This window comes from Sphaerulina musiva (assembly GCF_000320565.1).
Source record: "Sphaerulina musiva SO2202 unplaced genomic scaffold SEPMUscaffold_4, whole genome shotgun sequence".
In the NCBI taxonomy this organism is placed as follows: Eukaryota; Fungi; Ascomycota; class Dothideomycetes; order Mycosphaerellales; family Mycosphaerellaceae; genus Sphaerulina; species Sphaerulina musiva.
In genome coordinates, this window is record NW_016017386.1 from 470,351 (window position 1) to 492,991 (window position 22,641).

At 52.3% G+C, this 22,641-nt stretch overlaps 7 protein-coding genes across 7 annotated transcripts; 6 read left to right on the top strand and 1 right to left on the bottom strand.

Annotated features, from left to right (window-relative positions):
- Positions 1-377: 377 nt before the first annotated feature.
- Positions 378-2,404, top strand: SEPMUDRAFT_63901 (glycoside hydrolase family 13 protein; the record flags this gene model as incomplete). The annotated part of the gene is made up of 3 exons (XM_016909657.1): positions 378-813; positions 865-1,204; positions 1,268-2,404. The coding sequence occupies 3 exons, from the start codon at positions 378-380 to the stop codon at positions 2,250-2,252; spliced, it is 1,761 nt and encodes a 586-aa protein (XP_016761323.1). The 3' UTR covers positions 2,253-2,404.
- Positions 2,405-6,232: 3,828 nt separating this feature from the next.
- On the top strand, positions 6,233-7,406 carry SEPMUDRAFT_107253 (uncharacterized protein; the record flags this gene model as incomplete). The annotated part of the gene is made up of 2 exons (XM_016900676.1): positions 6,233-7,217; positions 7,267-7,406. 2 exons carry the CDS (start codon positions 6,233-6,235, stop codon positions 7,404-7,406), a joined length of 1,125 nt encoding a protein of 374 aa, XP_016761324.1.
- Positions 7,407-7,911: 505 nt separating this feature from the next.
- On the top strand, positions 7,912-10,912 carry SEPMUDRAFT_125053 (uncharacterized protein). The gene is made up of 4 exons (XM_016901950.1): positions 7,912-7,980; positions 8,061-8,180; positions 8,436-9,356; positions 9,448-10,912. Exons 2-4 carry the CDS (start codon positions 8,165-8,167, stop codon positions 10,332-10,334), a joined length of 1,824 nt encoding a protein of 607 aa, XP_016761325.1. The 5' UTR covers positions 7,912-7,980; positions 8,061-8,164; the 3' UTR covers positions 10,335-10,912.
- An 815-nt stretch (positions 10,913-11,727) lies between these two features.
- Positions 11,728-14,488, top strand: SEPMUDRAFT_148576 (membrane transporter). Its single transcript, XM_016905009.1, has 7 exons — positions 11,728-12,653; positions 12,718-13,106; positions 13,163-13,319; positions 13,370-13,442; positions 13,494-13,522; positions 14,027-14,154; positions 14,215-14,488. The coding sequence occupies exons 1-7, from the start codon at positions 11,913-11,915 to the stop codon at positions 14,327-14,329; spliced, it is 1,632 nt and encodes a 543-aa protein (XP_016761326.1). The 5' UTR covers positions 11,728-11,912; the 3' UTR covers positions 14,330-14,488.
- Positions 14,489-15,089: 601 nt separating this feature from the next.
- SEPMUDRAFT_162984 (uncharacterized protein) lies at positions 15,090-17,179 on the top strand (the record flags this gene model as incomplete). The annotated part of the gene is made up of 4 exons (XM_016908025.1): positions 15,090-15,149; positions 15,295-16,884; positions 16,949-16,976; positions 17,050-17,179. 4 exons carry the CDS (start codon positions 15,090-15,092, stop codon positions 17,106-17,108), a joined length of 1,737 nt encoding a protein of 578 aa, XP_016761327.1. The 3' UTR covers positions 17,109-17,179.
- Positions 17,180-17,894: 715 nt separating this feature from the next.
- On the bottom strand, positions 17,895-19,115 carry SEPMUDRAFT_148578 (NAD(P)-binding protein). The gene is made up of 2 exons (XM_016905010.1): positions 18,707-19,115; positions 17,895-18,603 (listed from the first exon to the last, which is right to left on the bottom strand). Exons 1-2 carry the CDS (start codon positions 19,046-19,048, stop codon positions 18,067-18,069), a joined length of 879 nt encoding a protein of 292 aa, XP_016761328.1. The 5' UTR covers positions 19,049-19,115; the 3' UTR covers positions 17,895-18,066.
- A 274-nt stretch (positions 19,116-19,389) lies between these two features.
- On the top strand, positions 19,390-22,507 carry SEPMUDRAFT_148580 (uncharacterized protein). The gene has a single exon (XM_016905011.1). It carries the CDS (start codon positions 19,421-19,423, stop codon positions 22,019-22,021), a length of 2,601 nt encoding a protein of 866 aa, XP_016761329.1. The 5' UTR covers positions 19,390-19,420; the 3' UTR covers positions 22,022-22,507.
- Positions 22,508-22,641: the final 134 nt, after the last annotated feature.

Below are 22,641 nucleotides of genomic sequence, written 5' to 3' on the forward strand. Positions count from 1 at the left end.
GTATGGCGACAGCGTGTGGACGAATAGGCGTTGTAGCAGGTAGCTGGCTGCAAAGAAATGCCAGCTTCTTGGCCAATAGGAATTGTCCTAGCGCCACAGATTGCGTTGATGCTATGTGAGTAAAGGTGAGGTAGGATCCACTGGATACATCACCCAGCTCCGAGGTGCAGCGAAGACGCTGTATTATGATCGCCGAAGTGCGACTGCGGACCCTACCTTATCCTCTACTTAGAAGTAGGACCTGCATCACAGCTAGAGGCTCTGTGGCGCCTGGAACCCGGATCTGTCTGTGTTGCATCGTCTGCTTTGTCTTTCGTAGCACCGCAGCTCCAAGTGATGAATGTTCGGGTACCCACCTGACCTGAAAGTTCGCTATGATGAAGCTCTCACTTCAGATTCTCGCGTTGAGTGCCGTCTTGCTGTACTCGCTGAATGTGAGCGCAGCCACTCTTGACGACTGGAGGACGCGGACGATCTACCAAGTGCTCACCGACCGCTTCGCCAAAGCTGATGGCTCGACCGAGGGTTCCTGCGATGTCGTGAATGGGTTCTACTGTGGGGGAACCTGGAAGGGCATCGTCGACAAACTGGACTACATTCAGGGCATGCATTTTGATGCTCTATGGATCTCGCCAGTGGTGGCACAGCTGCAGAATACCACATCCGATGGCGAGTCATACACTGCCTACTGGGCACAAGACTTATATTCGCTGAATTCGAATTTTGGTACCGCGGATGAGCTGCGAGAGCTGATCGACGAGGTGCACCGAAGGGGCATGTACCTGATGCTGGACATTGTCGTGAACCATATGGGTATGAGTTCCGCTCGAAATAGGGTAACGATTGGTACTGACTATGCGATAGCATTTGCTGGTCCGTCTGAGAAAGTCGACTACAGTGTTCTCAAGCCTTTTGATGACCAGAAGTACTATCACTCGTATTGTGCAGTCAACGGTAACACGAATGAAACCAATGTCGAAGCCTGCTGGCTAGGCTCGAACGTCGTCTCTCTCCCGGATCTTCGCACCGAAGATGATGTTGTCCGAGATATGCTCACCGACTGGATCCGTGAAATGGTCTCGAACTACTCCATCGATGGCCTTCGCATTGACACAGCGCTCAACGTGGAGCCCGAGTTCTTCCCTGACTTTGTGGAAGCTTCGGGCGTGTTTGCCACAGGCGAGACCATGCACGGGGACAATAGGTGAGTAACAAGATCTAAAATGTTGACTCGTCGCGGGGCGCTCCTGACTGATGTGTTCCGAAGCTTCGTGTGTCGATGGGCGGACACGATAGGTTCCATCTTGAACTACCCGATTTATTATGTGTTGGTGAGAGCGTTTGGGAGCCCAACCGGGAATATCAATGATTTGGTCAGTACCATCTACACCACGCGCGCCAATTGCGAGGACCCATCCGCCTTTGGCATCTTTTCGGAGAACCACGATGTGGAAAGGTTCGCTGAAATCACCAACGACACGGCACTGGCCAAGAACGTCCTGACGTTCACCCTCATGAGTGATGGCATTCCCATCATATACCAAGGACAAGAGCAACACATGTCTGGCGCCAATTCACCACATATCAACCGCGCACCTCTCTGGAGTACTGGCTATGACACGGAGGCTGCACTCTATCGCCATATTTCCACTCTGGTCCTTGCACGCCAGCATTTCATTCGCGTCTGTGACAAGTACGCAACGCGTGAAAGCCACGTGATCTACCAAGATTACCATACGATCGCCATGCGCAAGGGACATGGCCGCGCGCAAGTCATCACTGTGCTGAACAACAATGGCGAAAGCACCGAAGACTTTGAGATTGACGTGAAAGATCACAAACTGAAACATTTCACGGAAGTCACGGAGATCTTGACGTGCACCCAGCTCACCGTCGGCAAGTCTGGTTACTTGAAGGTTCCCATGGGAAAAGGTCTTCCGAAGGTCCTGTTTCCCACGAAGCTCCTCGCTCACTCAGGACTGTGTGGCATGGGTCATCCTTTGCCACTGCCGTCTCCGACGCTTATCGCGACAACCTATGCGACGACCTTTGCCACTACGATTGGCGGTTATAGCACCATGATTGCGACATCTGTCACAACCACGGCGCCGTCGACTCCCAAGCGGACCAAGCTGGCATTGGGGGCAGCCAGTCACTCACACACTACGAACGATGCCTTGCTAGTTCTGATCGTAGCCATGTCGACATTCCTGGCGTCTTCGGGCGCTTTTCTTTATCTTTTTGGATTATAGTCACTAGGCACCTGACTGTTTGCGGAAGGAGGAAGGAGGGAAAAAAAAACTTCTCCCCACATGCACAAAACCGGTATAGAGGCAATAGATAGATGATGGCGGCGGCACTCCTGTTCGTTCCATGTACAGCGTTGCGAAGAATTCACGAATATGTTATACACACCTACTTGACCTTTTTTTTGAAGCTTCTCGTGTTCTTACCCACCTACCTGAGTCACCTTGCCTACATAACGTGACCTTAACCGATATGCAACTGTCATCACATCAGCAACAAGCAGCAAACAGCATCATCGGTCCATCGGTTACCTACATGTGAAGTGAGGTACATGTATGAGGTACCTCCGGCATATTAATCGGCACTCGGCAGAATCCACTTTCTCAATCGCCAAACATCAAGTTCCGTGTGGCGTAGCGTATAGGCGAACAGGTCCTGGACCACCCTACTACGGAGGACTTGCCTTTGTACGTATCGCCCCCAATTGGGTTTGAAAAACACGTGTAGGTACTTTGGGTACGTACCTAATATAGGTAGGTTAGGTCGTTGCAGATCGGGTACATAGGTGCAGTACAGTACTGATATTTTATTATCTACATCCCTGATCAGGCTGATCCATTTTTTTTTTCAAGATATGTAGGTCTGTACTGTTGGGCTGCATGCACGATATTGGGATCCATAGTGGAGCAGATTCTCTCGGTGCATATCGATCTTTTTTTTGTGGAATGTTCGAGACTTTTTTTTTCCGCCTTTCCATCTACCTGCCCGCATACCTACCTCATATAGGTAGGGCAGCGGATGATGTCGAATCTGAGTTCTTACGGACGGGGAGTATTGCGCCAAGCTTTTTCTTCGTCGGAAAAACTCGTCAGGCTAGGTAAGGTCAGGCCTGCTAGCTTGGTCGGATACCGGCCCTCGGATCCTGCCTGCTTGGCATGTGTACATCCAACGTTCCCTGACTCAGGTACCTTGTATCTATGTGACGTTAGTCAGCATTCTTCAGAATCTTGCCTAGACTTTGCCAAGCAGAAGGACTGAGACAGACTGGTCGGGTAGGGGACAGTACCTTAAGTAAGGTACAGTACCTAGATTAGTATAGGTATCCGACATGTACCTGCGTAGAAAAGTCCCTTTTTGCTTGGAGGCAGGTCTTGGACAACGTGGAAGTTACTAGGTAGTAGGTATCTAGGTACCTTACCCAATGTAGGTGTTGCCCAACCTAAGGTCGGTTCCTCCTCAGCTGCATCGAGTCGCGAGACACACCGAATCAAGACCGAGTCAATCGTCGTCATTCCCCTTAGGAGGTATTGGCGACAAGAGACGTTGACGTTGACGGGGTCCAGCAAAAGCCGCCCAATGTAGGAGCTCTATACCGGAGTTTTGGGACAACTTTTTCAACAACAGAATACATACATCATGATACATGTACATAAGGTATGTATCTGGTGCATCCATGTAGTGTAGTGCTGGATAAATATTCAACGTCATAGATACATGGACACCTTAGGTAAAGCAAGGAGACGGGAAAGTGCTACCCGCCTAGTTCACTCTCTATGCTGCAATGTATCATGTTCATGCATCCCAATAATAGCTCTCCTATACGCGAGACAGATCACTACAGGTAAGGTTAGGTAAGGTACTTCCGCCCCCGGTTACACAACTCATTCTTTTCTTTGCCAAGTTTGTCGTATAGTGCTGTGCTGTTACCTTGGACATTCCCGTCGCACGAGGTATAGAAGGACTATTTGCGGTACTATATTCGCGGTTTCATGCATACATTACCTAGTTCCAACGGTTACCGTATTCAACTCGGAAGATGCGATGTATCATCTATCGCGATCTCAACTCGTACGTAGTGAGTAGCTAGCCCCTATATGCCAGATAGGTCCTACTATCTTATCAGTCAGGTACAGGTATAGGTAAGACTAGCCTCCTCAGCCTCCTCTTCCTACTTCTTGCCCCTAAGAATCACCTAGTGCTGTCAAGACGCTAAACAATAGCCAGAATATACCTCACCCTCCAAGCCGTTTCACGTATTACATACCTAGGTAGGTATGTGTGATAAGGACCAGCATTAGCCATCAGGTACAGTACCTTATACAGTACCTTACAACACGAATGCTGTTGAGACACTCTATACATGTAGACGACGACCATCCCCCAATCTCAACCATAGAGCGAGAAACCCTCCCTATGCACAAAATTATACCTTTTCCGCGCCACGGTTATTACGGACGCAACGGCGTCTGAAGACGGGAAGATCTACAGCCTTTTTTTTCGTCTCATGTCGCTACCTCTTAGTGACTTTCTTCTTCGAAGTCATAGTGATACTCACTGTAGCTGCTGCTGCCTAGGTCTTGAGTAACAATCTTCGGAGTGATTGATCGAACCGCAGAAAGTTTGCTATATCAGATACCGCATCAGACGTGTACAGTGAAATCATTATAGGCGAAAAATGGGGGGAGGGGTAGAGGGGCAAGAGGTAAGGGACCTACCTCCTAGTAAGACCCATCTCGTGATTCAAGTTTTTCTGGGGCATTTCATAGGGCTGGCTGGCTGTTCGAACACAGCGTTTTGCTCAACATACCTAGGTACGTACCTTACCTTCCTTACCTTACCTTTACATATCAAGCCTTTTGCACGTAAGGCGCCTGTAGGTACGTCTATAATTGATATCCCACAACAACAACAAAACGAACACTGCTTCTTTGACTCCATGTCATCTTCATGTCGAACTTGGGTTCTGTCGTAGATTGGGAGTACTAGGATACTAGCACCCAAGATGGCTTTATCAACCCCTAGCAACAGTTTGAGGCTATCGGACGGAATGTCGTTGGTGGTGCTGGGACAGCGAACGCTTCGTTGGTAGTGGAGTCAAGGCCGGCTCCGTGGCCGGCGTTGGCAGATGCTTTGCTTGGAAAGGGAGTGCGGAAGCTGGAGGGTGTTAGAGCTTTGAATATGAGTGAGTAGTGATGGCAGTGTGACTGGTGTGCTGCAAATTTTAGGACTGCCGCTTCTGAGCCCGAGCGATGTGTTACCTATCAAGGTATAGAGTTGTACCAATGAAGGCAACGCCGCTGTGGATATTTCCATTGCGTGTTGAGAATGTTCTTGACATTTGGAAGCATGGATGAGGTGGTGAGTGTCTGGCATTAGTGATGCTGAGTCGCCTAGTCTTGACGAAGTTCTAATAGTACCATTCGTCTTGCCGATGGTAACAATCGCGGCTGCAATACGTGACTTTGAAACGATGAAGGCGCCTCATCGTGCTGGGTCAGTCCGTTCTGGCTTTCCAGTTCCAACAGGTCTAGACTCGATGCTTTCTACAGAGATGCTGCGGAGCCAGTTCAGTACCTGTACTCTGTTTCCCGAGCTCCCTGATGACATACCGACAGCTTACTTGCTTTACTCGTCGTCCGCCAGAGTCTTCGACTTCCCTTGGCTGCCCCCACAGCGTTGACCGCCCTGAGAAATCCGTGATCACTTCTTCGCTCTTGCGACTGCTTCTTCTCGCCGGGCGCTTGACTGATATGGTTTCCTTGGCCGTTGTTGTAAGTTGGCCAAGGCAAGTAATAGGACGCGAGCAATGTTTGACTGGCCTGTGGTTTCGAACGCACTTGCCGCAATGAGGGAACAGTACCTACTATTTGGCAGAACCGTAGCCAACCTGGAAGCTCACCTACCTACATTAGGAGGTACCTGACTTTACAGCGTACCAGGTGTTTAACTGTATCCTCCTCAGTTTGAATCAGTAAGTCAGCTGAACGAAGATACCTGTACCTGAGGTTTTCAATTCTCCCTGAATAGTGCCCCAGCCTCACGTGCTCTCCAGCTAATGCGCTACAAGTGGATCTAAATTCAAGTCAGGACGACAAACTGACATTCGGATACACGCTACCGTATTGACACTGCGTCTTGGAGGTGAGGGTGACCCATTTGGATTGGGCTTTTTGCTGCTGAGATGATGCTGCGGCCTGCCATCAGCATGATGATTGTGAAAGGTTACAATAGAGCCCTGCCAACGTCTCGTGGTATAGATACCTACCTGATGGTACCTAGATTGCAGTTACCCGGCTGCAAACGCTGCTCCAACCCTCGTGCACACGCCTGCTTCACTTGCGCTGGTGACGTGCGGGCCGTGCCTTTTGCACGCGCACATGTCTCGGCGGCGGTGCTATTGTCTCTATTGTCCTGTGTCACACTGCTCCAACCACCCGGCAAAGCATCAACAGTGCCGCCATATAAAGGTCAAGGCATCCTCATAGGCAAACTGAGAATCTTTGCCATTCAACAGCACAGCCAAAACACGTCATCAAGTCCGTCAGAGCGAAATACCGACAACAACCCAAACGCCGCGATTATATGGCCCTCGCTGCAAGCCATTCACCAAAGCACCACATCAGATATGGGAATGTCAGCGGCTTCTCGTCAAAGTGTCCCTTCATTTGAGCCTGGTCCCTACAGCAAAGCTCAGCTCGAGCACGTTCTTCTTCTCTACTCCACTTCATTCGACGGTCTTGCCAAGGTCTACAAGGAACTCGGCGTGGTCTACCACGATCTTCCACTTCACATTCGCAGTCACTCTCATTTTCCACAGGAGCTGCAAGAGCTCAGTGCCACAGCTTTCACATGCTCAGACTCGCGTGAGATGCCAGACATGATTCAAATCATGAACCAACTTCGTGAAGGCTTCGCCCGCGCCCGTGCTGCTGTCGTCTCCGGCGAATGGGCTCTCGCCACCACTCAGCTATACATCGCAGCTGGGCTGATGGCCGAAGCTGAACATCGAGTGGCAAAGTTGACATGGGCCATGTCTTGCTATGAGTCGTTCATCGAGAGTCTCCAGTGCAGCGAAGGAGCGCAGGACTCTTACACGCGGTTTGGCCAGGCTAGGCTGGACACCAATATGCTAACCGGGCGGACGCTGATGAAGCTAAAGTGGCAGGATGCACTGCCAAAGAGTCTGCAAGGTAAGTTATATATCCTCATCCGAGTGCCGCTGAGCTAACCTGAGATCAGACGCTGAGAATGACAAGACCGCCGACAGCGGATACAATTCATCTGAATGCATCCCAGAGTCTGACAGACGAGGCCAAGGACTGGAAATCGTAGTGGTTACCGTGCGCCCGGTCGACCAAGCCGTCGGAGCATTTTGGTAGCGCAGCAAAGGTGTTGCACTGCGACCAGAGAAAGGCATCAGATCATACTGACATGCTCCTGTGCTAAATCCAGTGAGGCACAAGAAATGCCTAGATATAGAGCCGTCAGACATGAGCCCTCTACCGCCACGCCCACAAGCGTCGGCCCCGTTCATTGCATCTATTCCGTTGCCTCAGACATTTATTCCAGTTCTGTTCTTCGCATTCAGAGCTGCCTGGCCACGGGACCACGTCTCGTCTGGCCTGGTCTCGTCTCGCCAACCTGATGCTCGAGACGTAAATGCCTGATATGCTCCATTTGTCTACGTGAGCCTCAGTTGGCGGTCTTTTTCGACGGGCATGAGGTAGAGAAAGGCGACGAAAATGTGTGTGTGTGTGAAAGGGACGGAGAAGAAGACACGGACGAACACACCTGAGGTTTCAAGTGTGGAGACACTTCGGCGTTCGCTATTCTATTACTCCTCCCACGCCCTAACCTTGGAAGTTCCAAGGTGTTCTATGACCACCACTTCGCTGTGCCCTACACTGGACCTTACCTTACTCCTCATTAGCATACCAACACGCGAAACACACTGTATGCATAAGACTTGTCCACAGCACACCTGGGCTGCTTGCCTTTCGAACCCGCCAACGTGCTAACCACGCATATATCAGCGCCCGACTCAAACCCCGGTGAACCTGCTCGTGTGCGATAAAAGAGGGCCACTAGGAGCAACTCTCTTCGAGATCTCCGATAGCGACGAGGAGGCAGATGGAATATGGCTACGACTGCTGGTAAGTCCGGGACAACCACGCTGCGATGGGTCTGCGTCACGGCTTGGACCGCAAGAAGACGTGGCAAGGACCGTGGCAAGGACCATTTGGCGAGATGTGATCTCGGCAGACTCGAGGTTTCGAGACTGCTGCGCATACGGGCACTGCAGGCACTACTCGCCATGACGAGCACTGTCATGGGAGCTCTCATGGCGATTATACCGTGGGTGGAACCCTCTTGGTAGGCCTGTGCTAACACGTCGGAAACTTGTGCAGAGTTGGCTACGCATAGCTATCATCGATCCCATTCCCTCTCGCCAGGGCGATTTCCTGACACGGCGTCATCCATCTATCCAGACCGTGCCATTCGACCTCTCCCGAGGAGCCGACTGCGAGCCAAACTGTCGCCGGAACAGGTGTCATCTCTGGTGTTTCCACCGAGTCCACCGCCAATCTCGCCCACCCTGACTTTCAGTGTGCAGGAGACCGGTACGCCGGCGCAGCAGCCACGGCTGACGAACGGCGACGTTCACCATCACCACCACCTCCATGAGCATGATCACGAGCACGAGGAGCATGACCATGACCATGAACATGAACACGACAACCATCACCGCCACCATGCCGTGCACCATGATCATTGCACTTGTGGGCACGATGGGGACAGCGGCGACGATGAAGTGGAGTTTGACCATCCCGACTACCGTTATGCTACTGCTCCGATGACGAATGGGAGTGGTCTGAAGCCAGACTCTTTGCAGAGGCGACTAGTAGAGGCCTCGCGTGCTGCAAACAAGCCACCGCCCCCAGGCTCAACAGCATCCTCAGGCGATGGATACGAAAGCTTCGAGAACACCAGCAACAAGAAGAAGCGGAAGATTCCACTGTCCTCGGCTTCGAGCATGCATCAGAGTCAATTGAGCGCGGAAATGGCAAACATGGGGATAAGCAATTCTCATCCCGAGGTTGATGAGGATGGAACGAATGGGATACAGCACACACAGCAGCAATACTACGATCCACACGTAGCTCCGTCCATCGCTGGCTCAGGCACTGGAATCAGCGGCGCAGGGCGAGGACGATATGGCAGGCAAGATGGCAGACACCGAAGACCGTTAGGAAGCAGCACGATCAACACTGTCAATGGCTACAACTCGCGCTCTTCGCCACGTGCGAGCGATGTGAGAAATGGAGAAGGTAAATACTACCTACTGCCTCATGACTCGAGTGCACCATGTATATTTCTTTGATTGACTAGAGATGGCTGACGTAACGACCCCCGGCATAGAAAACACCGGTGGGATCATCTCCCAGGCCATCAAAACTGCTGCCGAACAAGGGCCGTTGACACCAGCAACCAAGGGTCGAGAGAACGTGAGCTTGCTTTCATCTACTACTAGTATCGACATCAACTTATCAGCCCCCAACTCACAGTTCACGTTCACATGCGAATCCGACTCCGCTACGAAAATGGTCGACCAGCAAGGCCAGTACGTCGCCGGCACGCCCACGCCAGCGCGATCAATGCCGCAGCACGCGCACGGCACACAGACTTCACCACTATCACGCGGGCAGCATCCTTCCGTCAATGCCAACCGCCCACCTCCACCGCCCGCAAACTCTGCAGGTCATCCCCAGCAGCAGCAAGCTGCACCGCCCAAGCCCAGGCCTCGTCGAAATCCAACAAAGGAATACGCGATGCAAGCAGCGCAGCGGAAGAAGAACCAACAGTATCAGAACTACCACCACCGGCCGAAGCACGATGACATGTGGATCTGCGAGTTCTGCGAGTACGAAGACATCTATGGTGTGCCGCCTTATGCTTTGATCCGTGCATATGAGATCAAAGACCGTAAGGAACGCAAAAAGGCTGAAGAGAAGCGGAGACTGCTCGAGAAGGCCAAGATGAAGGGACGCAAGAACAAGAAGGGCACAGGGAAGAGCAAGAACAACACCGCCAACAATGCTGCGGCTCCGGCACCACCTGCTCATCCGCAGAACTACGATCCAAGCTTGCCGCCTCCTGATGACGAAGAATACTACGACGACGAAGACTACGCCGATGATGACTACGCCGATGACCAATATCAGCAGGAGTATTATCCGCCGCCAGCACCTGCGAGCACGCCGGCGACTGTTGCAGCTGGTGGTGGCGCTCGCCCTCAGCATGTATAGCTCACGCAGACATGGCGGCGCTGGTGCTCATCTTCACTCCCGAAGCATCATGGGCTGTGGTTTTTGGAGCTTCTGCAAAGGCTGCCTCCGGTTTTCCAGCTCGCGTACATCCTCGTACCTTGCAATCGATCCTTTGCAAGGGACAAGGAGGACAGCCAAAACAAACTGTTTTGCAATCATTGCAAAGGACCACGATTATGGATATCAAGCATGGGATGGGTGGCCAGTGTCGTACATGCTCATGAGGGGCCTTGTACATACGGAGAAAGCATCTCTGGTTGGGTAATGACTGGCGCGAATTGATGCTCGATTCTTGTTTCTTTGCGTGCGTTTCGTCGTGGCTGCATTTGCATACCATTCCCCCGGCGTTCAATACCTCCACTCAGCATTCAAATAGAGGACACGACGCGTGACAGCGGAGACGAAGACGGCGAACGTGTCTCTCTTGCAGACACGTCGAGAAGTTTTTGCGTGGCAAAGGGGTCCAGGAGATGAAGTTGCAATGATGGTGGAAGCTGCAGTAGGTAGGTAGTAGTACATTGTAACTGTAACTAGGAGGTACATGGATGATCTCGAGGCCATCAGTCTTATGGTACTGGTAACTAGTACTGTCCCACTCCCGCCGCCGTCACTAAACTATGTATCTAAGTTATTGCCTCGCCAAACCTGTAAGCGGATCACGGCTCAGGTGTTCGTCCTTTTCCGGCGCGAAGAAAGTGGCTGAAGGTCACACCGCTAAGATAAGCAATTTTGCTGAACTAGGAGGTGGGAGGTAAGGTAGGAGGTACCAGTCTCCTGTAGTTTTATTCACGTCCTCATTGGACTCGGGAAATTTTGCAAGATTGTCGAGTGTCGACTACCTATCGGCTACCTGACCTCTGCTTCTGTGGTGCCTATACCGCAAACCCAGCTCTCCACTCTTTTTCGCTTGCCCTGCATCTTCCACGATGCAACATCATCCCTTTGATCCCCTCGAATAATCCAGGCGCTTGGCCTGTCGACCATCAGACGCACCTGCGCCTTTGCCCTGTCGCAAGAGCCATGGCGCTTGAAACTCCGGGCTGGCAAACGATCAGACATACAGACAGGCAGGCGGACGGGCAGGCGAACAGCGCCGTGGTACGAAGACTGGCGCTCGAATGACGGAACGACAGAGGGTCAGCTCTGATCCGAGAGCTGTAGACACCTTCCGGCAACAGCCTGGAAGAAAGCGAAAGCACACCCATCTCCCTACAGAGGACCACCCACGTATGCCTTCCAAGGTTACCTAAGGTACCTTACCTACAGATCGACATTGCATTGCATTATGTGCTTCATACACCTTCCTTCTTCGAGGACTTAGTTTCGCCAATGTCACGTTGCAACCACTTAATTCGCACGCAGACCGCCACAGCTGCTGCAATCTTGTCACCATAGCCATACCTTCTTATCTTTGACCTTATCACCACTCCTCTTCCTCCTCCTCCCCCTCCTCCCCCTCCTCCTCCCGCCCTGGAGTCCGAACGCCTTCTCGCCCGCTCGAGCAGAGACAGCATCGAGCTGGCGGAGACTTCCTCTTACTCCGACGCGACTCGCAATATGGCGGCGACGACGGGATATGGCGACGACGACAAGACCAAGGGCGGCGTGCTGGAATCGCACCTTTCGAGCGGTTCGCGCGCGTACGAGAGTACAACGGGGAGAAGCGAAGACGAATACGGTCTGGACAAGAGCGATCTGCTCGCGCTCGAAGATGTGGACCCTGTGCTTAACAAGAAGATGCACCTAGTCAACAATGCTATTGACGAGATTGGCATGACGGGCTATCAGTGGAAACTCTTTGTGTTGAATGGCTTTGGATACGCAGTAGACTCTCTGATTCTCTTGATTCAGAGCATTATTGCAGGACAAGCTGCCTACGAGTTCAAGCCTGGCTGGGACTACGGCTTGACTGTTGCGTCCTATGTCGGCATGTTGGTAGGCGCGCTCTTTTGGGGCCTGTCTGCCGATGTCATTGGGAGGAAGTACGCCTTCAACGTCAGCCTGCTGATCTCGAGCGTGTTCTGCATGGTGGCAGGTGCATCGCCAAACTGGATTGTCCTTGGACTGTTTGTTTCTCTTGCAGCCTTCGGAGCGGGAGGGAATCTTGTTCTGGACACTGCTGTGTTTTTGGAGTACTTGCCTTCGAAGGATCAATGGTTGCTTACGCTCATGGCGGCATGGTGGGGACTTGGACAGCTGGTGGCCGGCTTGTTTGCGTGGGCTTTCATCCCAAATTATAGCTGTCCTGGAGATCCAGTTGAAACTGGTGTGCCCTGTAATTGGGACACAAACCCTGGCGTATGTTGGATGGAACATGCCCGGGAGACTTTCGAAGAAATGCATGGCTAACTACAATTTACAGTGGAGATATATGTGGTTTACCAACGGAGCACTGATATTCCTCCTGTCTATACTCCGGATCACAGTCATCAGGCTACGTGAAACTCCCAAATATCTGGTTGGCGAAGGCAGAGACGCTGAGGTCGTGGATACCCTTCAATTCATCGCCAAGAAGTACAACAGGCCATGCAGCCTCACCATTGAGGACTTTCAGGCTTGTGGAGTGACTGGCAGCTATCTCAGACGCGGTTCGGGAGCAGCACACGCGAAGTCCAAGTTCTCCTTTGGCGAGGTGGGAGTCCATCTGACAGGCCTGTTCTCCACCAAGAAGCTGGCTCTATCGACAAGCCTGATCTGGTTTTCCTGGCTTCTCATCGGGCTGGCGTATCCGCTGTTCAACGTGTTCCTGCCGTGCGTGCCCTTTACACATATCTGTTCATCGTTCTCAGACATGCTGACTTCAGCAGGGTCTATTTGAAAACTCGAGGAGCTCAGCTTGGAGGCTTGTCTCCGAACGAAGTCTGGCGCAATTACGCTATCGCCAATCTGTGCAGCATTCCGAGCCCAATTCTGGCTGGCTATATGTGCAAGTCCCGCTTCTTTTGGGGACGACGTGGAACAATGGTATGATGTGATTGAGGATGCCATTCGTGCTCAACTGAACCCCCTCACAGGTCATTGGAGCTCTGGTCACAATGGCCTTCTTCTTCTCGTACACTCAGGTCAAGACGAACGCGCAAAACTTTGGTAAGGGTCTGATGATACGGAGTGGTAGAAGCTTTCACTAATATATTGCAGGATTCACGTGCGCCATCAGTTTCTGCTTGGTAAGTCGTCCGTTCTTTCCCACTGTTTTTCCATACAGAATAAGAAACGAGAGTGGGATGAGACAGCTACATGCTCATAGCGCTCTGTTCTACGCATCCAATATATCACTCTCGCATTGGCTTTGTTCATGCGCAGGCGGCGAGCCATGCTTGTGCGGCGCCGACCAGCAGTATAGATCTGAAATTGCGAGGCAGGTTTGGGTGGTGTTAGGAGACGCCGTTCGGAGTGACAGAATGTCACACCGATCGTCAGACTCGTTTCCAGAGAGCATCCCACGCTGGAATATCATCATGAGGCATATTACAAAATGCGTATGCTGTACGATGGTAATCTTGAGGCTGCGGACGTGAGAGGCTTTGTGTCCGCACAGAGCTTGTCTGAGAACCCTGCCTGCAATGCTTATACCAACATCTGACTATTGCTTCTGGCTCCTGGCCGTGCTCGCCGACTTGCCACCTCGAACATCGGTGTTGTGAGACCTGACGGCTAACACAGAAATGCAGAACATCTACTATGGCACATTGTACGCGTACACTCCGGAAGTCCTGCCTTCTGCACATCGTGGAACAGGCAACGGCATCTCCATTGGATTCAACAGACTGATGGGCATCATGAGTGCCGTGGTCGCAACGTGGGTGACAAAAATCCAGGCATAGACTTCGAGCATTACCTTACTGACATGTTCTGGCAGATACGCGGATACATCCACCCCGGTGCCCATCTACATTTGCGCCACTTTATACGTGGTGATGGCAGCCGCGGCTATCGCCTTTCCATTTGAGCCGATGGGAAGTCGGAGCTCATAAAGCACCATACCATATCGTACCAGATATGTATATATACCGTACCTAATGTACATGTACAAGCCCGAGGAGAGAAGCACTCGCTGTCTTCCATTCGCGAGGGTCTGCCAAGGTCGACTACTTGTATCACGACGCACCCAAGCAGATGTATAATGACTTGACGACAGCATTTGTGCCACACTCTACTGCCGAACTCCTCCCTTACCTCATCACTCTTCTACTCTTCTCCATTTTTGACGCTCTTTCAGCTTCTTGCTACCACCACCTGAGAACCGTCCTCGCGCGCGGAGTACCTTATAGTTGGTATACCTCATTCAGGTCTCTCCACTCACTCACTGTACCCCGCCCACACGACAGGGATACCTAGGTACCTTACCTACCTAGACAGACATCCGTGATCGAGTCGAGAAATACCTGGGTAAGCCTTAAGGTATGCAGCATCGGCACTTAATAAGGTCAGGTAGCATCATAGCATGTAGGACTGCTTTTGGGTTTGCTGACTTGGCCCCCATCCCATCCATGTCCAGTCCGAGCTTGGTCCGCCATCACGCCGCAGGGATCACCACAAAAGGCACACCGGGCACACCCACACCGCGCTGAACAGCCTGAACAGCCGGAAACTGCCACTCGAGGACCCAACAACGCGCATCTCTCGCCACTTACGCAATCCCGGCCCATCACCGAACGACTCCACCTCACCTCGACCAATGTCCAGTTGGTGAGACGGCATCCTTCGAGAGCGACGCCGACACCGTTCCGGGCGATGCCTTTTCGCGGACGGCCGTCCAAGGGCTGTGGGACATGTCGGAGACGGAAGATCAAGGTGCGTGTCATGAGCGTGTTGTCGACGAACACACCTGACAGTGGGGCGATGCTCGACCAGATGGAACCCTCACGGCGTGCAGTCCACTCCATCCATGCTTCCCGCAAGTGGCTACCTCGCTGACCGAGTCGTGTGCGTGCTATAGTGCGATCTACGCGAGGGTGGCTGCGAGAGGTGCGAGAGGGCGGGCTGGGATTGTGGAGGTTATCGAGACCTCACGTCCTTGATGTTCCACGATGAGAGCGAACGGGTGATCGAGAAAGTCCACGCGCAGAAGGGCACTCGGCGCCCAGCAGAAAGTGCTCCTGAAGTGTCGCTGTCCCCATCGACCACTGCTTCCACGACCATTGCTAGTCCGAGCGATCGAGCTTCCGACCTGGCGGTGGAGGAGCTTCCTTCAGCAACACTTCTCACGAGATCGTCCACTCGGGATTCTGCAGTCGAGCTAAGTTGCCACGGTGGTGGATCCAATCCATCTTTTTCGCCCCGAGCATCGCCCGCGAACTCACTCCCGGGACTGGACGACCTGGCTCTGGCCTACTTCTTCGATACGTACGTGTACAAGTACAATGACAAAAGAGATCAGTGGGACATCGAGGTTGGCAACGGCTGTCTGCTGGCTGCTGTGAAGGCACTAGGGACTGCTGGCGCGGTCAGCCAGATTGGGCGTAGTCACCAGCTCGAAGCAGAGGCTCAGAAGCAGTACGTCGATGCCATTCGAAAGACAAACAATGCTCTGCAGAACTCCACCGAGCGCACACGGGACAGCACATTGGTAGCCATCACGATCCTGGGTATATTCGAAAACGTCTCCGGCTTTCAGCGCAATCTGGACTCCTGGCGGGAACACGTCAACGGGGCAGCTTCTCTACTTCAGCTGCGCGGCAGTAAACAGTTTAGTACGCAGACAGGATGTCGACTCTTTCTTCAGACGTGTACCAATCTCATATTAAGCTGCCTGAGTCGACGACTCCCGATACCAGCACATGTGCGCGCTATGCAGAAAGTTGCAGAGAGGTTCATTCCCGATCCAACCGAGAGTGTCTGGCGCTTTCACCTCGCCGGATTGCGAATCGCGGATCTCAACGCTCGACTATTGCCTGGCAACTACCCGGCATCGCCACCTCAAGCTCAATCGATTGTCGATGATGCGCTTGCACTCTATGCCGAGTTGGAGTCGATCCTCGCAGACGCGCCAGAAGATTGGAAACCACGTTACAGAGGTGCTACAGGCCAGATGATATACTCGGACTACTGCTATGTTTTCGACAGTTACATCATCGCTCAGATATTTAGTGGGAATTGGGGCTACCGGATCATGTTGACTGACGTGCTACGCAAAGCACTAGTCAATCTGCGAGCTTCTGGTAACAAGGTCGATCGGGCACAACTGGACCGGATCCAGTTTTATATTGGATCTGTGAGGCAATTGCAGCTAAACATCTTAGCCGTCATACCTCAGCACTTGAGTCACAGGTTTCCTATCCATTATACTACGGATGCGAGTGGACATATCACGGAGCAGCCTTCATCGGGATTCAATTCGAGAAATCACAACCCTTTTCGACATGCGGAAGAGAATGAGGTTGCTTTGCCGTTCGTCAGAATGTCGGGAGGATATCAAACACAGTTTCCTTTGTTTGCTGCTGGTGCCGCTGATCCGCCTGGAGGCCCGGTCAGGATGTGGGTCATTGGCGCACTGAAGACGTTGCATCAGAGTATGGGCGTGCAGCAGGTGAGCCCATGAATGCTGCGATTGATGTGAAATGATGCAAGTGCTGATGATCTTATTGTGGCAGGCTGCTGTACTAGCGAGTCAACTTGAAGGTACGTACATTCGTTTGTGAACCATTTGGTGAAATGCTTATGTCTGCGATGAAATCTGATTGATCAGTAGAAGGCGATGACTCTGGTTCTGGAATTCCCGAGGATTTGTGGCACTGCACACTGCCTCCCTGAATGTTCAGCTTCGACAAAACAAGACCAAGACCCTCATCGTGGGGCTTTGCTGCGTCTGCAGTATGGACTCGCAGGGTGCCACGGCAGACACGTGACTTGACAGTCGAAGCATGTCTGCTGTGCGTGAGGTGAAGATCTCCAAGCCATGTGCCGTCTTGAGCGGACCTCTTGTCTCCCAACTCATCCACTCAGCCTCATGCGAGGTAGGCTGCACGACCAGCCTGAGACAATACGGCATGGCCGCATCCACCCAGGCTTCGCTTCACTTCACTAGCAAATCAGCACAAAGTGGAAATTGCATCTATGCAAATTCATAAAGTCTCAAGAACTAGGCTGTGATCATGCCAGAAGTGTTAGTATGAGACGACCAGTGTGAGAGCTCGCAGTATAGATCAAGACATCGGACTGTTGTCTTCCGCCAACCAGGAGCATCTCCGTTCCTCGAACTTGACTACAAGCCCCCGCGTCGCCAGACACACAGCTTTACAGCTGTGCCAACGAGACTCGAGAGGATCCGATCACGTTCGACTTGGTGCTGCAAGCAAGGTTGTGAGACACAGATATTGCACGAGGGCTTGAGACATTGGGTCAGCGAAGCCACGGTGGAGCTGAATATGGAAATTGGAATTCGCCAGGGACGTGCTTGTGAGTAGATGATGGATATGATGCATTCACTGAACACGACAGACTGGGGAAGAAGGTTCAGGATGGATCAAGGTCGCTCGCTTGAGTGGAATAAATTAATAAGAACAGAAGCCAATCGAAGAAAAAGCTCGGGTCAGGATTGGAAGTAGACGACAGAAGAAGTTCGTTATAGGGCCGCTCGCTCAGATATTGAATTGGCCTCTCTCACTCTCAATCTCTCACTCTCAGCTATCTTCAAGTGGACTTGATCCACTAGCCAATGAAGTCTGCGAACATGCTATCATTGGCAGCCTCGCTCGCGATCGTCAAATGATCAAGATGAACTTCCCTTCTGGCTTTGACCCAATTTCATCGCATTCATCGTCTCATTCGCCTCCTCCTTGAACTCATCCAACCATCTGCTCTGCGGCTTCCTCTCATACACCACATCTCCCATGGTCCAGGTCATGCGCTTGCGATCAGTCTCCCAATCCACATCATTATCGGGACAAATGGCATAAAATTTGCCCTCACCCATCTTCTGGTACAGGTAATCCGCCACCTGTTCTGGCGACCACGCACCATCAGGCTTCGTCTTCGTCTGACCGCCACCCGTCAAGCCGGTGAAGGTCCAGCCTGGCACGAGCAGATGCACAGAAGTCTGGGGCGAAGACTTGGCGAGATCGAAGTGGAGATGCTCCGTCAGGGTCTTGACTGCAGACTTGCTTGCGTTGTACGCGGGATTTCCTGGTGGGTTGGTGATGCCTTGCTTCGAGCCTGTCACGACTATGGCTTTCTGCTCGGAAGAAGTGTTGTTTTCGAAATGGGGGAAGAAGGTGTTGATGCCGTTGACGACTCCGAATAAGTTCACCTGTGGTTTGTCCCATTGGACTACATGTCAGTACTCTGTCGGCACGCAGATGATGGCTTATGATAATGAAGGGGAGAGAGGAAAGGGGGGCTTTTCTGGGTACATCAAAGATTTTCTGAAAGTATGCCGCGTCGGTCCAGTCGCTCTTCAGGCCAATGCCGGCATTGAGATGGAGGAAATCCAGTTTCTTGCCCTCCCCTTCCACTTTCTTCCGGAGTGTGGCCCAGTCTTCGAGGTTGGCAACATCGAGAACATGAGTGTTGACGGTGCCGCTGCTCTTGACGCTCTCCTTGGCGGAGTTGAGGGCTTCCTTGTTGTTGTCCACGAGGTAGATGTTCATGGAGTGGGAGGCACATAGCTTGGCTACGGCGAGGCCAACGCCACTCGCGGCTCCGGTGATGAGGGCGGTGGCGTTCTTGCGAAAGACTGCTGTGGGAGAGGCCATTGTAGTGGATTTCTTACTTGTACTTGGTGGTTTGAGGGAGAAGGAAGAGAAGAATATCCATCTCGACCATCACTACGGTACTTGACTGTGGTTGGGAGGTACCTCACTTACATGTCTGTTACATGGTTAGAAGCTGAATGACGTCTGTTTCGCATGGTGAGATAATCTCCGATGGGTTTGTGGAGATAGCTTCTCTTGGCGGTCTGCCATTGCCATGCCAACCGCGATGCGACTATTGCTCTCGCACGCGTGACACGCTTCCAGACTAGCGGTATACATCTACCTTCGATACAGTCCTCCTTCGATACAGTTCTTTGCCATGCTACTCCTCTCAACAGCGTGCTGAGTGCATGTACTGTGGGACTCGCAGCCATGGCCGATGTCAAGCAACAGCAACGGCCAGGCCATCGCCGCGGTGCCTCGTCCAAGACCAACATCCTCCGCGCCCTGGTGTCGTCTAAGAGTCGTCCTGCCAGTCCCGAATCGACCATTGCCAGCGCCAACCTGGATGACAAGACGCAGAATCTGTCATTGCGGGCCTCGGTGGACCATCGAGGAGTGCTTGGGGAACGCCAAAACAATGCAGGTCTGCTATCGCCGCCTGCCTCACCGTCCAAGAAAAAGAGCGAGCCCAAGAAGTCCAAGTCGTCTTCGAACTTGGCCAGTGTCTTTGCCAGGATGAATCGTTCCAGCAGAGATCTGTCCAAGATGGCCAGCGAGGAGAAGACAAAAGAAAACAAGGAAAACGCGTCGCCGGTCTTGCAGCAGCAGACCATGGCACCGCCCACGCCGATCTGGGCTCAGATGGCTTCCAGGAACAGCTCTGCTGAGTCGAGACCGCATCCCAGCAGTCGAGGGAAGCATTCCTCGCATCACTTGCTTGCAGAAATCGATCGATACACCCCGAAAGAGTACGACGTGAGCAAGCAAAGAAACTTCGATGACCCTAGTCTGCGACCTTCACTTTCCAAGCCTCGGCCGCAGAGCTACCAATCCTCAACGAACGACAGTATGTTTAGCGCCTTTGGCAGGCGAGTGAGCGGTGACAAGTCCAGCATGGAAGGGCGACAGTCTGGAGACGCAAACAGGAGACTGCACAAGGCACAGAACAGTGTGGCCATGGGCGAGCGTGAACGGATCCTGGCAGGTAATGCCATAGATCGAAAGACAAGTGGAGGCAGTGCAGAGCTACCGGCTGGTAAAGAGAAGCTCAACATGACGAAGAGGGGAGGCAGAGTGATGGCGGCCGTCGCAATGTTGCAAGGTAAGACGCACGAAAGGTCTATCAGCAAAGAAAAGGATAAGGAAGAAGCGCCGCTCGATCCCAAGGCGGTGGACGCGCAATTTGAAGCAGTGCTCGCTGCTCGCAACATAGCCGAGCCCATGAGACAGAAGATGCGATGCCTGACTCTAAGAGTCAAAGCAGACTTCATCAGGCAGGATCAGGGTGCTGGGAAGGCGGATAATCACAGTCCACATGGTTCTATCACGAGTCTGGAGAAGGCCAACCAGTCCCATCACACGACGGAGACAAAAGTGCCCCTCAAGGATGAGGACGATGAGAAGGCTACCAAACGATCAAGGACCAGAAGTCGGACCTTCACCTTCTCACGAGGCAAAAAAGAGCAGAAGGACGGTGGCTCGCCTGCAAAAAAGCCACGCTCTCAAAGCCGCAGTCGTCCAACTTCAATAATCATACCGAGCGGCAATGCGTCACGGACCGATCTCGCGCCAAGCACACCAACTGGATCGTTCGGTCGTAAGACCGCAGCTCCAGCCATCCCTGGCGATTACATTACCTACCTGCGCCAGAATCAGGACCCGACCAAGGTCGAGGTTGGTCGATTGCACAAGCTGAGGATCCTGCTACGCAATGAAACCGTGTCGTGGGTTGATACCTTCATCGCCCAAGACGGCATGCATGAGATCATTGAGCTCCTGAAAAGGACAATGGCTATCGAATGGCGCGAAGACCACGAAGACCAACTGTTGCACGAGGCCCTGCTCTGTTTGAAAGGGCTATGTACGACAGAACGTGCTATGGTTGAGCTCAACAAGTTTGCAGATGATCTGTTCCCAGCACTCATCGCAATGCTCTTTGACGAGGAGAAGAAAGGTCCAGCTGAGTATACCACTCGAACAATCATTTTCAATGTGCTGCTCACCTACTTGTCGTCTGAAATGGGTAGCTCTCCCGCAGCGCTGGAAACAAGAGCGCGTACAGTGCTCACCTACCTGGGAGAGCCCAAGAAGACCGGGGAAGATGGACCAGTCGACTTCGTTCTAGGCATGCACGTCCCCCGGCCATACAAGCTGTGGTCTCGCGAAGTGTCGAATGTGACGCGAGAGGTATTCTGGATCTTCCTACATCAACTCAATGTTGTGCCGCTGCCGCAGCCGAGCAGCTCATACTCGCAGGCCGGTGTAGAGGAAGCAGAGCGGAAGCAGACTCTTGCCAGGACGTACACTCAGCGGCACTTCCCAGGCTCTCGGCCCCCAGTGCCAGCGGCACCATATATTGGAGGAGTCGAATGGGATGCTACGACATACCTCACCGCACATCTCGATCTGCTCAATGGTATCATTGCGTCGCTTCCCAGCCAAATGGCGCGTAACGCACTTCGCAAAGAGCTCCAGCAGTCCGGATTTGAGAAGGTAATGGGAACTGTCCTTCGCACATGCAAGGAGAAGTTCTACTCTGGCGTACACGACGGCCTGAAGGCATGGGTCGCTGCTGCACATGAAGATGACTGGCAGACACGTTTTGTACGTGAAGGGCCTAGTGAGGAGGAAGTAGTCGAGCAAGCCATGAAGGCGCAAAAGTCTCCTAAGAAGAGCCCGACAAAGAGGACGGACCTGCCGCCTCGGCTCGATGCAGTTTCCAGTGAGCCACCCAAACTCGACTTGGGGTTGGACTTGAAGATGACGAAGACGAACGAGAGTAAGAATGATGACGATGGATGGCTTGGCTAGGGACTGCGGCCAGTTCACGATGATACATGATTCAAATTGTCACCCCACAGAATGGAACCAGACTGTAACGAATTCGAATGCGGCGCATTGGAGGTGGGCCAGGGGACTGACTCGTTCTATGATAGTCCAGTTTTGGATATGTTTCGTTTTTTTTCCCGCTTTTCTCGTACTATCACTGCATTGGGCGTTGGTGGCAGGCATATGGGTTTTCGAAGGACATATTATGATTGTAGCAAGCCAGCGTTTCAACGGGTATGAAGGAAGAAGAAGAAGAAGAGGTTTTTGTCTTTCAAGTTCTGAACCTACCGACCTACCTCGCTCCAAAACAATTAGACAAGAAGACGGACAAGAAAAATGGAGAGGCAATATAATGGCAAAACAACAGAACAGAGCAGAACAGGACCATCGTCGTGAAAACGGCAAGTAATGAAGTTCATGATTATCTTAGCTGAGCGTTCAATTATGAGACAGAGAGTGTGTTACGGAATCCAACATTCATTCACTCTTTCCTCTTTTTTACACAACTACATGTATACTTTGATGTATGGAGTTTGATGAATATTTTTCGCTACAAGTCCATGGCAAGGTATGCAAATCTTCTGTTGTCTTTATAAATATAT

Bases quoted from the DNA above. Each gene is read 5' to 3' on its own strand.
- SEPMUDRAFT_125053 (XM_016901950.1), top strand. The intron at 9,357-9,447 runs GTAAATACTACC...CCCCCGGCATAG, and splicing joins CGATGTGAGAAATGGAGAAG to AAAACACCGGTGGGATCATC.
- SEPMUDRAFT_148576 (XM_016905009.1), top strand. From the start codon at position 11,913: ATGGCGGCGACGACGGGATATGGCGACGACGACAAGACCAAGGGCGGC. The intron at 12,654-12,717 runs GTATGTTGGATG...TACAATTTACAG, and splicing joins ATTGGGACACAAACCCTGGC to TGGAGATATATGTGGTTTAC. The intron at 13,523-14,026 runs GTAAGTCGTCCG...ACAGAAATGCAG, and splicing joins GCGCCATCAGTTTCTGCTTG to AACATCTACTATGGCACATT.
- SEPMUDRAFT_148578 (XM_016905010.1), bottom strand. From the start codon at position 19,048: ATGGCCTCTCCCACAGCAGTCTTTCGCAAGAACGCCACCGCCCTCATC. The intron at 18,604-18,706 runs GTACCCAGAAAA...GACAAACCACAG, and splicing joins ACTTTCAGAAAATCTTTGAT to GTGAACTTATTCGGAGTCGT.
- SEPMUDRAFT_148580 (XM_016905011.1), top strand. From the start codon at position 19,421: ATGGCCGATGTCAAGCAACAGCAACGGCCAGGCCATCGCCGCGGTGCC.